General features: G+C 50.7%; 1 protein-coding gene across 1 annotated transcript in view; it reads right to left on the minus strand.

The window, feature by feature from the left end:
* Positions 1 to 6,246: 6,246 nt before the first annotated feature.
* TADA2A (transcriptional adaptor 2A) overlaps positions 6,247 to 12,979 on the minus strand; it is a 24,115-nt gene continuing 17,382 nt past the window's right edge. The window contains exons 11-14 of the mRNA XM_009881486.1: positions 12,229 to 12,361; positions 11,451 to 11,494; positions 8,787 to 8,860; positions 6,247 to 6,694 (exon numbers count right to left, since the gene is read on the minus strand). Of these exons, the coding sequence (XP_009879788.1) occupies positions 6,509 to 6,694; positions 8,787 to 8,860; positions 11,451 to 11,494; positions 12,229 to 12,361 (437 nt within the window). The 3' untranslated portion in view covers positions 6,247 to 6,508. The remainder of the gene's footprint in view (positions 6,695 to 8,786; positions 8,861 to 11,450; positions 11,495 to 12,228; positions 12,362 to 12,979) is intronic.

The raw sequence follows: 12,979 nt of genomic DNA on the forward strand, positions 1-12,979 counted from the left end.
TACAGTGCTCGGGAGAGCTATGGTGTGGTTTTGGGGTGTGCTACTTTCGCCTCCCTGACGGCAGCAGGGACCTGGGGGAGGCAGCGAGTGATGTCCCCGGGATAAACCCAGCTGCAGAGCCATCGGCCGCCTCTCGTTCAATGCGAGGTGACAGCGCGGAGCAGAGATCCCTGAGCAGGCGCTCAGGCTGTGGCTTCTTAATGGGGGAAAACAAAACCTGAGCTTTAGGTCACCGCGTGTGATTTAAGTGGCCGAATGTGGGTCACCGGAGGCCTCTCCAGGGAGGCAGGGGGATGTCACAACACGGCAGGGTTTTTGTTTGCTTTCCAGCAACACAAGGAGCAGAGGGAGTAGCGCACCCCAACCCACGGGGCCGAGCTCCCCTGCGCGGGGGCGGATTTCGGGTTAGGGGCTCCCGGGCCGTGGTTGGGGTGCCGTCGGCTGCGAGGGTACGTGGCAGTTTCCAAATCCCCGGGGTGCTCTGATTCACAGGGGCTGGTGGGTGAAGCGGGAAGTGTTTCTGCAGCCCAGGTGTGTTGCGCCCGGCCGCGTTGGGCTGCGGGGAGTCACGCGTGACAGAAACTTAGTCACAACTGGGCAGTCCTCGGGCACCCTGGGCGTCCATGCCGGCTCGCAGCTGCCCGGCCAGGCTGCGTGGAGGAAAGCACCGTCCCCCAAGGCCAGTCTTCCCTCTGCTCTCCTGCCTGATGGGCTATAGGTGACGGTGGGCTCTGTAGGGTTACGGGAAGCAGCTCTGCTATGTATGTTGTTGCACTGAGGGGTCCCCTCGTTGCATTGCCCAGCCCCTCGTTAGACAGCGGGGGTGCGGGGATAGTGCGTTGTGCAGGGACCCCATGGTACAGGCTGTGTTTTGGCGTCTCCCTTGGGGTGATGCCGGGTGCCAAGGGGTGCCGGAGAGCCGTTTGGTCTCGGGAGGGTGCGGTGAGCTTCATCCGGGCGTTCGCCCGCTGAGTCACGGGGCTGTGCAGCTCCCCCGACCCCTCTCCCCGTGCCCCGGGGGAAAGGCTCTGTGTCCAGGCAGGGAAGCGAGGGCTGATGGACTGCCGTGGCCCCGCAGCTCAGCATCCCCAAAGGCGCTCGCTGCTCCTCGCAGCTATCCCACCGCGGCTCCCTCCCTCCCCATCCCAGCCCGCACATCGCTGTGGGCCTCCTGGGTGGCTGCGCTGGGGTCTCTGCCCCATCCCTGGAGGTGTTCAAGGCCAGGTTGGATGGGGCTTGGAGCAACCTGGGCTGGGGGGAGGGGTCCCTGCCCAGGGCAGGGGCGTTGGAACTCAATGATCTTTAAGGTCCCTTCCAACCCAAACCATTCTGTGACTCTGTGACCTCAACCATCCCCTGGAAGCCCAGCCTGCAGCATGCTCCTGCAGAGCCTGCCCCACCAGCACGGCACAGGGGTGCTCCAAGCTCGTGTCCCCATCGCATTTAATGGGAAGGGTTAGGGAGTGCTGGCGCCTGCAGATGCTGGTTCATGAAACATTGCCTTTCCAGACAGGCTTTGCAAAAGAAATGAGATGTTAGTGACTGTATGGAAAGCTCAAGGGATGCTGGGTTGCTTTCTCTGGTGCAAAAGGTGATCCTTGGTCGGGGCCAGCGGCGAGCCTGCAGTGGAGCAGGCGTTGCCTAACAGCTCCTGTGCCGTACAGACCCCAAACGCTGGACACCCCGCATGCACCGAGCTTGTGCTTGACCCCCTGTCTGGGTTTCTCAGACTCTTTCCTACTCCATTGTTTCCTGTTGGGTTCCCACATGCTCCTGACCCGGCGCTGCCGTGGTGTGCTGACGCACGGCTGGGATGTGTGCTCTGGCCTGTGGTTCCCCCACAGTAGCACGTTCGGTTCCGTGGGGAGCAGCCAGGCGGGATGGGGGGCTGCAGGCATTTGTGTACATGAGGCTGCGGGTGGGAGCCCTCCCCGGCACGCTCTGTCAGCTGCTGGCGGGGGGCGCGGGGTGGGAACACGTGTGCTTTCCTTGTGCCACTGCACGCGCTCTCCCCGCGCTCACTAATAAATCTGCGCTGGTTGGTCCCAGAAGGCTGCGGAACCAGTTTGTTGGAAGAGCAGAGGAGATCGCTATGGGGCATCGCTGAGTGGTTTGGATTTTTCCCTTTTTCGTGTCGCACCGGCCAGGAGGGCGGCTCTGGTGTTTCTTTAACCGCAGCTGAAAAGCTGCTGTTCCAGCACGGTGGTGTTTGTCTCCAAAAGGAGGTGGTTTAGGTTTCACCGGCCCCACCTGATGGGAATTCGAGTAGGCACTAAAACTAGGGCTTCTTGTGCCTTGGCTTCTTGTGCCTTGGTTATCAGCGTTATCTGCTCTGCTGCAGCGGCCGTGGGGAGTGGGGGAGCCCGGTGCCGTGCTGGGGGCGGCGCGAGCCCCCGGGATCTGCTTCAGGCAGCCCCCAGCTCCCAGGGCTGAGTCACCACTGGGCCGAGTGCGTCTGCTGCTGGTGTGACGGCAGCTGTAAGACCCAAAAAAAACCCAGCACCGATGCTTTTAATGACAGGCGAATAACACGGCCCCGAAGAAGATTCATACCGTGCATACCTCATGCGATGGCTATTAGCGGTGACTAAGACCGTGCCGGGATGGAGCAGTGACAGCCTCCCCGCATTGCCTGAGTCCGGGCGTAATTAATTCTGCAGGTACTTGTATCGGCACATTAACCCAAACTGGCCATCTTCCTGACTGTCCCCAGCCTTGTTCCATATTTAATCTTTCATGTTCACCTGAGTCTCTAATTAAGCCAACTGCAATCCTTAGCTGAGAGCCCGCAGTGTACTAACGAGGACTGGCGTTCCCGGAGCGCGTTGTATGTAAGACCTGCACAGCAGCCCGCCAAAAACAACCTCCGGGCTGACTTTTTTCCTTTGTTTTCTCTTTCTCTTTTTTCTACACCCCTCCCACCCCCCACAACCTGGCCCACAATCCCAAAAAAAAACCTTTTTTTTTTTTACAGCAAAGTCATGACCAGTTAGTTTGAGGTATCTGAAAAGAGCTTTTATTGGGTTTCCTTTCACTGGCAGCTGGTGTCTGGGTGAGGGGGAGCAGCACGGAAACCCAACGTGCAGCTTCCCGAGCATCATCCCGAGCAGCCGGCGGAGGAGCCGGCGTGCAGCAGGGCAGGAGCAGCCACTGTCCTGCCTGTGACGTCCTGCCTGGCTGCCTTCCTATTCCAGCGTCCCGGTTAAAAATAAAACCACACGCCAAGGCAGTGAATGGGGTTCTGATTTCCCTGGGTTGCTGCGCAGGTCTGGGTGATGGGGAGAGCTGCGCGTTGTAAATAGAACAGCATATCCATGGCAACCCCAACTTTTCATTATTGTTAATTACTTGCACAGTGCCAGAGCCGCGCATGGCGCTTCCCGGTGTGGATAAAGATAGATCCCCCCTTTCAAAGCCTCTCCAAACGACAGCTCACTCTGGGAGGCTGGAGTGGGTCTGGCAGGCAGCGACGGAGACATTTTGTGAGGAGTCGGAGAAGAGCCGGGATTTAAAGGAGGAGGGACCGGCATGGCAGAGAGGCAGCCGCGAGCTCGGCGGGGGCTTTTGTCCCCAAAACCACCTTCCCTGTGTGTCAGAAAATGGTTCAGAGGGGCCATAGCAGCACAAGTCCAGCTGGGAGGACGGGGAGAAGTGGTGGGGAGAGGGGTTGCCCTGTGCCCGAGCTCCGTCTTTTCTTTCATCTCTGTTTAATGGTGCTGGAGAGAGCGCGGAGGGCAGAAAGCGCCGGCAGCAATTGTCACTGAAGAGACAGGGATCTGTTGGCCTTGGCTTGAGCCCTTGAGCCCTGGAGGAGCCTCCTGCAGAAAGCCTGCCCTGTTCTGAAGCTAGCGCAGCCGAGCTCAGCCTGGGTGGGGTTTGCGTGTCCATCCGTTGGGTTTTATTTCGCTGGAAGTGGTTGGGAAGCTCTTGGGTGAAGAGGTGCCTGTCCTGCCTCCCCCCTGTCAGCCAGCCTGTCCCCAGCCGGTGCTACAAGCAGTGAAGATTTGTACCCAAAATCCTGCCGTCAGTGCGTCTCCGGTGACCGATCGCTCGTTCGGATGGTGGGTGTGAGCAGCGGCGGGATGGCTGTGCCTCGGTGGGGTGGCCGTGGCCATGACACTGGCCACCGCTGTGTGCTGCCCCCGGTCCCCAGCTCAGTCCCGAGCCTGGCGCAGGCACAGACGGAGCTTTTGAACCCAACAGCCTTTTCCTGACGTGACTTCTCTGGGTCACTTTCAGTACGTTGTGTCAGAGCCTGGCAATTAAAGGTAAGAGGAGCAGCACAGAGGCGCTGACCCTGGCACAGGCGCGCTGGAAGCCTCTTGCCTTCCCTGCTTGGGAGAAGATGCCCTGTGAAAAGGGGAAATCCTCTTGTTTGTGTACTTCGATGCTATTCAAGGCCAACATCCCAGCGCCGCTTCCCCACTGCCTTGCGCTCTCCTGCTTACCTTGGAAAAGTCTCTGTTCTGGTTCCCCTCTTGGCTGGCTAAAGGATCGCAGTTCTTGCCTTTCCAGAGATCTTTTCTCCCCGATGTTTTCCAGATGGCCAAATTATTTAGCACTGCCCAGAGCACAGGGCTCAGGAACAGCTCAGGTTTGGGCAGTTCCGTGTTTGGACAAAGCAGGTCACATTCATGGTCCTGTTCAGGTCCCTTTGGGGCAAAGGGACGTCACTGAAGTTTGCTGGGTGGGGGATGTCCTTGCTCTCAGGATGGTGACAGCAGGTACCAGTGTATTTGGCTCACCTACTGCTTCTTGGTATGTGCCACGGCATAGGAGACTGGGCAAGAGGAAAGGTAGTTTGGCTGTTCCTTTAATGTTAAAAGACAACTGGGGAAAACATTCCCAAGGACTTACAGCTCACTTTGTCCCTTCTCTTGGCATTCCCCGTCTACAGAGTCTCAACTTCTACAGACTTTAATCTTCAACAGGTAATTTATTACTGCTGCTTTTCTTTAAACAGTACTATTCTCTAGGTAGTTTAGTGGTTGTATCCATACAGCCACCATTGGGCATATACCTCTTCCCTCTCACGGTGAGAAGCTGATGGGTACAGATACAGGCAACTGCACGACCTTTACGGTCTCACTCGGAGTTCAGGAGCACGGAGGTAAGATTGTTTCGAGTCATTTTGATTTTTATTACAAACCAAAACACTTCACATTCAATGGCACCTCGGGTACAGGGGATAGTTACTCTCGGGGGAAAAAAAACCAACCCAAAACCTAAACACCTTAAACAGGTACCAGCGTAGTTCTAGCTCAGTTAGGCTTTTCCACATGAGATCCCAAACTTGGCAGCACCCAACACCCCACCTGCTTTGGCTGTTAGGTGACTTACGGGGTGTTATTTCAGCTTTGTACGTTAGCAAGGGAAGCTGTTTGATCAGGAGTTTACTGTCTGGCGAACCACGCCGAGCTGCATCTGAACAGAACCATCTTCACCATCCAGCTGTGTTTTCAAACACACACATGCTTTGTCCTGCAGTCGTACAATGGCTCACCCGGTGTGACAGGGTGGTGTGGGTGTGTAGGAACTCGTTGCCCCTCGTCACTGCTTTGTTGGTCGGCCGGGCAAGTCGCTGTTGATGCGGGAAGCGGCGCGAGGGCGGCCCCACGAACAGGAGGGCGGGAAGGGCTGGTGCGGGCTCGGGGCAGTTCGTCCTGCTCTTCGCTTGTCATCTTTTGTGAGAGAACGTCAGGGTGCTGAGCGTCTTTTTATTTACGTTCCGAAAGGTGGCTCTGGTTGTGACATTGAGCCTTTCCAACGAGCCGCAGCAACGATGACTGAAACCGAGGGATTATATATAACTCGACAATCCCAAATCAAGTAGCGAGCAGATGAAGCTTATTGGTTTGTACGGTGCGTTCGTGCTGTGATATGTGCTAATATCACATAAAAGTAACAACTGTTGAGGAGCTTCCCTGCCACGTCCTTTCCCATCCTTTATCACAATTAAGTTAAAAAGACTGGACCACTGCAAGCTCTATTTTTATACCCTCGGGCATGCGCTATCTCCTTTGAAAGCTGCCACCGTTTTAGGAAGGAGTACAAGAAGGGAGGGAACTGCATTTCTATACCCCTGTACTCTCACAAAGGGAAAGTGTGACTCTCATTATGTGCTGCTCTTCTGCCCTTATTCTGGGTCACTCTCAGCATAAAAGTACCGTGATTCTCTTTTTAGTTACAAGAGGTGTTAGAAATGAATGCCCATTCACACTTAAGATGAGCTTATATGGCATATGACTCTCCAGCGCTACGTGGCAGCGTAATTCTGACAGCAGCAGTGTTAAACAGCAGAATCAAAAGGAAACCAGACAAAGAAACGTCAGTATTCATACAATTTAACAAAGCTCCCTACTTGTTTTTACAAAAAAAAAGCCCCCAAAGGTTTTAAACAAAAGGAAATGTCCTTCATTCCACACTGTTAAAATCTTTCTGCGTTGTCAGAGTGACTTCAAAGCTTCTCCACATCTGCCTGCTCCAGCCGAAGCGCTGGTGTCTGTCCTCAGGCTTTTGTGATGTACCCTTCTCTGATAAGGAAGTCATAGATTTTCCTGGTTTTGTTCACATCGATCTTGATGAGCGCTCTAGCCTGCGCCAGTCTCAGGCCTCCTTGTTTGTTGCACTCATTCACTAAAGCAGCTTTATATTCCAAATAGGCTCCGGGGACCAACCTCACCATCTGACAGAGCTGGAAGACAAAAGGTGAAGTTAATAAACGCTAACACTTGTCACGCTCTTTCATTCTGTGATCCCCGTTGGGGGAGGAACATTGCGAGTATTTTTCTGAAAACATTTTAAGTGTCTTTTTTTGTACGGGGGAGGCACGCAGTAATCGCATTATGAGCTGTTTCGATCCACAGGTAGGGAGGGGAGGAGCTTGAGCTTGCTGGCTGCTGCATTCAAAAACATTCCTGACTGAAAAATAAACTAGGAGGATGAAAGCAGGCGCTCGGCTCACAGGAGCGTAACTATGAGTGTGTCCTGTGTGGGCGGTGTTCTTTACAAACCAAGGGAAGTACACATGCCAAAGAGACTTGCAACCGGCAATTCAGCCTGCTGGACGGGAGCCAGGGAGGGCATCTGTCTATTAATCCCCTGCAGACTAAGTCTTTAATACCTTTCTACAAAAGCAGCTATGCACACAACGCCTGCCCCCTCCGGAAGCCTCGGATGGAAACCGTGCAGGGAGGGCATGACGTGGTTGGGAGTCTGGTAAAAGGAATTGCTTTCGAAAGCCCCCGTGCTCTGCTGTTGGGCTGCAACGCTCCCGTTTCGCTTCCAAATACCAGCTGCCTTCTAGACGGTGCGCTGGGTCGCTCCCAGTGGAGATACCGGCCGTCTCCTCCTTTTAATAAGAGATGCTTAATGATTGTTCCTCATTGATGGATAGGAAATTGCAGAATTCAGAGGAACTCAGACTTTATGTCTCAGCTGACGAGGAAATCAGATTCCCCATATACACTAATGTCCTAGTCACAATTATTTATATGCCGAACGGAGCCAGAAATGCCATGTTCCATGGCGAATCTGTGATCTGATTTTCAATGCTGCCATCTCCAGCGAAGGGGAAACAGCTTCCACACAGAGGGAAAAGCCTGAAATACATCTGTGTTTCACCTACACTGAAAACCTGCCGTGTAGACAACCTAAAGACAGATTATGACTTCTATTTAAAAAAAAATTAATAAATAAATCTTTTATTTCAATAGTTTTCCAGCATTGCACTGCCTCAGAGGACAGGCCTATGCTGGGCTGCAGAAGAAGCTGAGCCCTAAATAGCCGTCAGACCCCTTGCTGCAGCGCGTACCTCTCCTGGGGGCTGCCGCGTGGGCTGCAGTCCCGTTTTCTCTCTGCTCTGTTGATCTCTGCACCTCTGATCTCTTTAGGTGACCGTGCAAGAGCACTCTGTATGGGAACTGCAACACGGGGTCAAGCTAAAACCCATTGCTTAAAGAGAGCCCGATTCCATTCTCTGCCACGCGTGCGTGCAAAAAGCACGGTGTATGCACTGAAAAGCAGAAATATGGAAAAAACATGAAAAGAAGAGTACATTGTTATCGCCTCCATGGTTCACATTAGCGTGACAGTGAAAAAACAACCATAATTGGTTGAGGTTTGGCTGTGGGATATCTATAACATAGAAAGAGCTCTGCTATTCAGGTTCAGTGATCTGTCCAGTGAACCCCTTGATGAAATTGGATATTAGGAAACTTTTTTTCACGGAAAGGGTTATTAAACACTGGAAGAGGCTGCCCAGGGAGGGGGTGGATTCGCCATCCCTGGAGGTGTTTATAAAAAGGGCAGATGTGGTACTTGGGGACATGGTTTAGAAGTGGTTTTGTCCGGGTAGGTTAATGGTTGGATTTGATGATCTTAAAGGTCCCTTCCAACCTCAGCAAGTCTATGATTCTAAATCCTCTGCCAGTTTTAAAACCAATGTTCATTAGCGAAAAATAGCCCTTCTGCTCACCCTGGTCTCACAACGGAGGGAGAGAAAATGTCATACTCTGGACATTATAATAGCACGTAATAAAACCTTGGTGCTCTCCGCCTTCCTTTGCTAAATAAGCTAATTTGCTGCAGCAAAATGTTGTACGTATGGTACAGTACCTGAAATTAAGAAGCCAACTGGAAAACCCGAATGACTTTTGTGAGCAGGAAAGAGCGGTCAGGACATACAGCTGGGGTGACATTCACAGCACCTCGGACAGATGGTGCGAGCACCCCTGCACCACGAAGATAAAGTTTTATACAGATTATCTTTCCATTCCTTTCCTCACCTCCTTCTCCTTCTCGTTAAGTTTCTCTGTCCCCGGGAGACCCGTGAGGTTCAGCGGTGGGGCACTCCGTCTACCTGCAGAGAGGAGAGAGGAAAACCCTAAAGAACTCTGAGCATTTTGGCAGTGGCTGTTCCTTAGGTGTGTTACCACAGAGGGATGGTAACCCGGTATGATCCAAGTGTTTATAGACAGGCTTATTTGGGGCTTAACATAAAAACTGTGCTGATTTGATAAAAGATATGATTTTGCAACTGCCGCGGTTGAGCGCTGTGCTTGCAGGAGGAGTCTCGCGCTGTTAGCGCTGGCTCCCTGGCGCTCAGGAGGAAGGGACAGACAACGGCGTCCTCTCGAGTTGGCGTTAAGCTGAACTGCCCCTCCTGCCCAAACCGCCCCTTCCCGCGGGCTGAGGGGGGATGTGCCGGGGGTGCGCAGCGTGCGGGATTGCCTCCCAGCAGGCGTGAGCGCAGCACCCTGCCGGGATGCCCGGGTTAGTTATCGGTGTGATTAGCGGGCAGTTTCGCCGGCGTTACAGACAGCTTCAGGAAGCAGTTTTCTTTAAACGCCTTTAAATATGATGCGGATATTGTAAAGCAAATGCAGTTTGCGGATTTATTTTGGTCTGTTATGATGAACAGCACTGGAAGAAATGTCTGTCGCAAGGCAGTCTGAGAGTTCTCACTCGCTATTGTTTATAACTGCTGAACTTTAACTGGTGCAGCTTAAACTTTTACGAGGGCTGTTTACTTGCAGGTTTGTGTGTTATTTTTTTCCTAATAGTTTTTTGGTTTTCTTTTAACTTCCAGAGCTCAAAACAAAGCTAGGCTTATTTATTTACATTTTTAGAAAGTCTGTTGCCCCTGTGCCGTGGGTTGCATATTTAGCACTGTTAAGAGATAGGTCTCTTTATCCCAGGACAGATTTCCCAAATTTGGCAAAGTGATGAGATCCTGGGAAATCCACAGCTCCGTTTTCCCAAGGACTGGGCTGGCCGCTGCTCCAGACCCTGCCCTGTCCAGGTCCTGCCTCTGGGACTGGGGAGCATCTCTCTCTTTCTCCCGTGTAGGAGACAGGCGGGAGCCCGGCTGGGTGAGGGGAGCCTGATCGGAGAGCGAGCTGAAGGGCTAGAGAGAAGCTGGACTAGTGTGTCTCTGGGAAAGGAAGTTCTTTCCCAGCGCTGCTCCCTCTTTCTATGGCCTGGACCGAGCGTGCTATGGCGAGACATGACAGAATTTGGTTTTACTCTTTTATAAACCCAGGAAATAACACACACATACACACTACATTAAAGAAAACACATTACGGCTGCAAAGTCAAGATCTCAAAATCTAGACGTAAAGTTAAGCAACACTAATTTGCCCTCTTGTATATTCAGTATGATGCAGCCTTTAATTATATAGACACGTGGCAGTTTTTCCGCACTATCCTTGCCTTATTCAGTATGCAGGATGTTTGCTTAATTGCCAACTATATGGTATTTTGTTTGGGTTTTGTTCAACATGTGATGCTGGTTGTAAACACTGCATGCTATCTGAGCTCCATAAGCAAAACAATTCGTGTTCTCTTGGGCTCTTCTCCTTCACTGCCCACTGAATACTTGACAAAAAATTAGTTTCATTCTTCATACTAGTCCTTCAGCTGAGGGGATACCGTCCCCATTGCATGGATTCTGGATGCCCAGCCTGAGATACACAATGCTGTTCTCTCTCCAAAACACCAATCATCTTAGCTATCACCAAATACGTTTAAAACATAGCGCGTGTTGACTTCTGCACGGACTAATTGCTCGGTATTCTGACCCAAATTTCCAGGGCTTCTGGCAGAATAGAGGAAGGACATATAGTCTCAGTGGCCACCTCTGACAAGTTTGGTTCAAGTGGTTTATTCGCATCCACGTAAAAACTGGATGTAGAGACAGAGCTAGAAGCCAGTTTCCCCAGCAACAGCTTTATAGTAAAACTTTACCCTACTCTCATTCATCGCATGCCATCCTGTGCCCTCAGCAAATGAGATGGGATTTTACAGAGCTCTTGTTCACAGGGCCTTGAGTGGTCCCTGACTCTGTCCTTACCGGGCACTGAGAGAAGTAGGGGCCCTCTTGGTGGAAAAAAAGGTAATTTGTGATTATGGAATTAAAGAATATAAAAACATACTCACAGAAGAGGAAAGCTAAAGTTGCAGAGGCAACCTGTATCATCTCATCCTGTCACTCTGGAGCGCTTGATGCTGCAAGCACTGCCTGCTTCTCAGGCAACTGTTTTTTGGTGTTCTGCCCTCCCAAACCTGCTTTCTCTCAGGTTCCTATTGCTATCGTATGTGCTATACAGCTTCATTAAAAAAAAAAAATATGGATGAGCTTTATCTTTTAAAGATAAAATTTTGTTCTCATGTGAAAATTCTTTCCTGCCTTGTTAATGTAGCTTTAGGATGCATTTTCCATCTGTAGCCAGAGAAATCTAGAAATTCAGCAAAAGAACCCTACAGGATTTGCACGTGGAACGAGTTGCAGATTGAGGTAATGTTGACTTGAGCAGTGCTAAACCATGGGGCCTGAGGACTGACACTCTGGCACTCAGGCAACAGAGTCACTCTCCAACTGGCTGTCAGAGTGGTGTTACTGGTGTGCGGCTGGCTTTTTATCACAGACCAGCCAAATCTAGTAGTTACCTGAATTTGAAGGAACTGGTACCGTGGGACTCAGGCCGGAATCACTGAAAAGAAAGGAAATTTTCAAATTGCTTTCATTTCTTTTTTTTTTTTTTTTTTTTAAAGAATTTTTGCATATATTGGCCCTGAAACTACTTTTTACCCGACTTCTAATAATATACAATTCAACTTGCATAAGACAGGCCATGATCTGAAGTCAACAGGATTTCTAAATATTTAGCACTTCCAGATTGAAGACCAGGTCTGAAACCTGTGGGGTTTTTTTGTTTGTTTTTTTTTTTTTAAAAAAAAAGGGGATGGTGGGGGACAAAATAAAAAATTCAGAGGAGACTGACTGGGGAAATTCCAAATCATCTGCTCAGAGCCTATAGCGTACAGGATGCACTTCCTTTGCATTGCGGCTTCCTCCTTGAAACGAAGTGCTTGGGCAGGGTGACTACACATTAATAATGCTGCTACATCTAAAATCATCTGAAACATTTCAAGTGGCATCTGTGCCCTCATTAATACCCATAAGGACCTTATTTTCCTCCACGACTTTATTAACAGCAGTTAAGTTCCTCAAATATGAAATTGAGACCGTACTAGTCATTTTCTTCTCTGCACTTCAACAAGTACTATTGCTGTTATCCAGTTTCTCGCCCTTCTGAATTTTGCAGACTGTTCCTACTGTAATAAATCGGGAATGCATTTGTTATTGCCAGGCAGAAAAAAATGCGTTGGATGCACCTGAGTAAAGCACAGGTATGCAAAATGCGCGGTCTTACTGTAACCGTACATATCAGCTTGTCGGCTGAGCCACTGCTGGCAGGCGCTGCTGTCCTGGATGTACTGCAGCACTTCAGACAGCATGGTGCGCTTCAGCCGTTCCTCATCTCTCGTCTTCTTAAGGTGATCGTATGTTCTGGCACCTACGGCAAACGGAGACCACGTTCTCACCAGCTGCCTCGGTCAAAATTTTCAGACTGTTGTTTTTCCACTTTAGGAAATAAGTGAGAAACTGTTCCCTAGCCCTGGACCAGACTCTGCTATTCTCCCTCATGACAACTACTTGGCACGGGAACGGATTAGATTCCACCCTGCACCCCTCCCCCATTAATTTCAGGCCAAAACCAAACAAAAAAGGCTGCCATGATCCAATTCCAGGATAAAACAGGCCATTTCCTTTATGTAGAGGTCTTAGCCCTCTCTCCACGTATCACATTTGCCGGTCACCAGTGAAAGTGTCCAGAGATAAAGCGCTGGAGACCACTGTGCCATGACATACATTTATTTTTTTTCCTGAATCTTTTGCAAAGTGGTGACTGAAGCAGAGCTCTGCTAGACAGCGCGTTCTCCGAGCTGATGGCTCAAACTAGCCTTAAAAAAGCACAGCTGGACTGAAGCAGTACTGCTAAAGCCCTGCTCAGTTAAAGAGCTAGGCAAACACATTTCAAAAATAAGTGTCTTTTTATTCAACACATCCTCAGTGTTGTAAAATCATCCTTCCACACCCTGATGAATGGGAACGGGCTGAATAATGCATCAGG

Source organism: Charadrius vociferus, unplaced genomic scaffold (genome assembly GCF_000708025.1).
Source record: "Charadrius vociferus isolate BGI_N301 unplaced genomic scaffold, ASM70802v2 scaffold323, whole genome shotgun sequence".
In the NCBI taxonomy this organism is placed as follows: Eukaryota; Metazoa; Chordata; class Aves; order Charadriiformes; family Charadriidae; genus Charadrius; species Charadrius vociferus.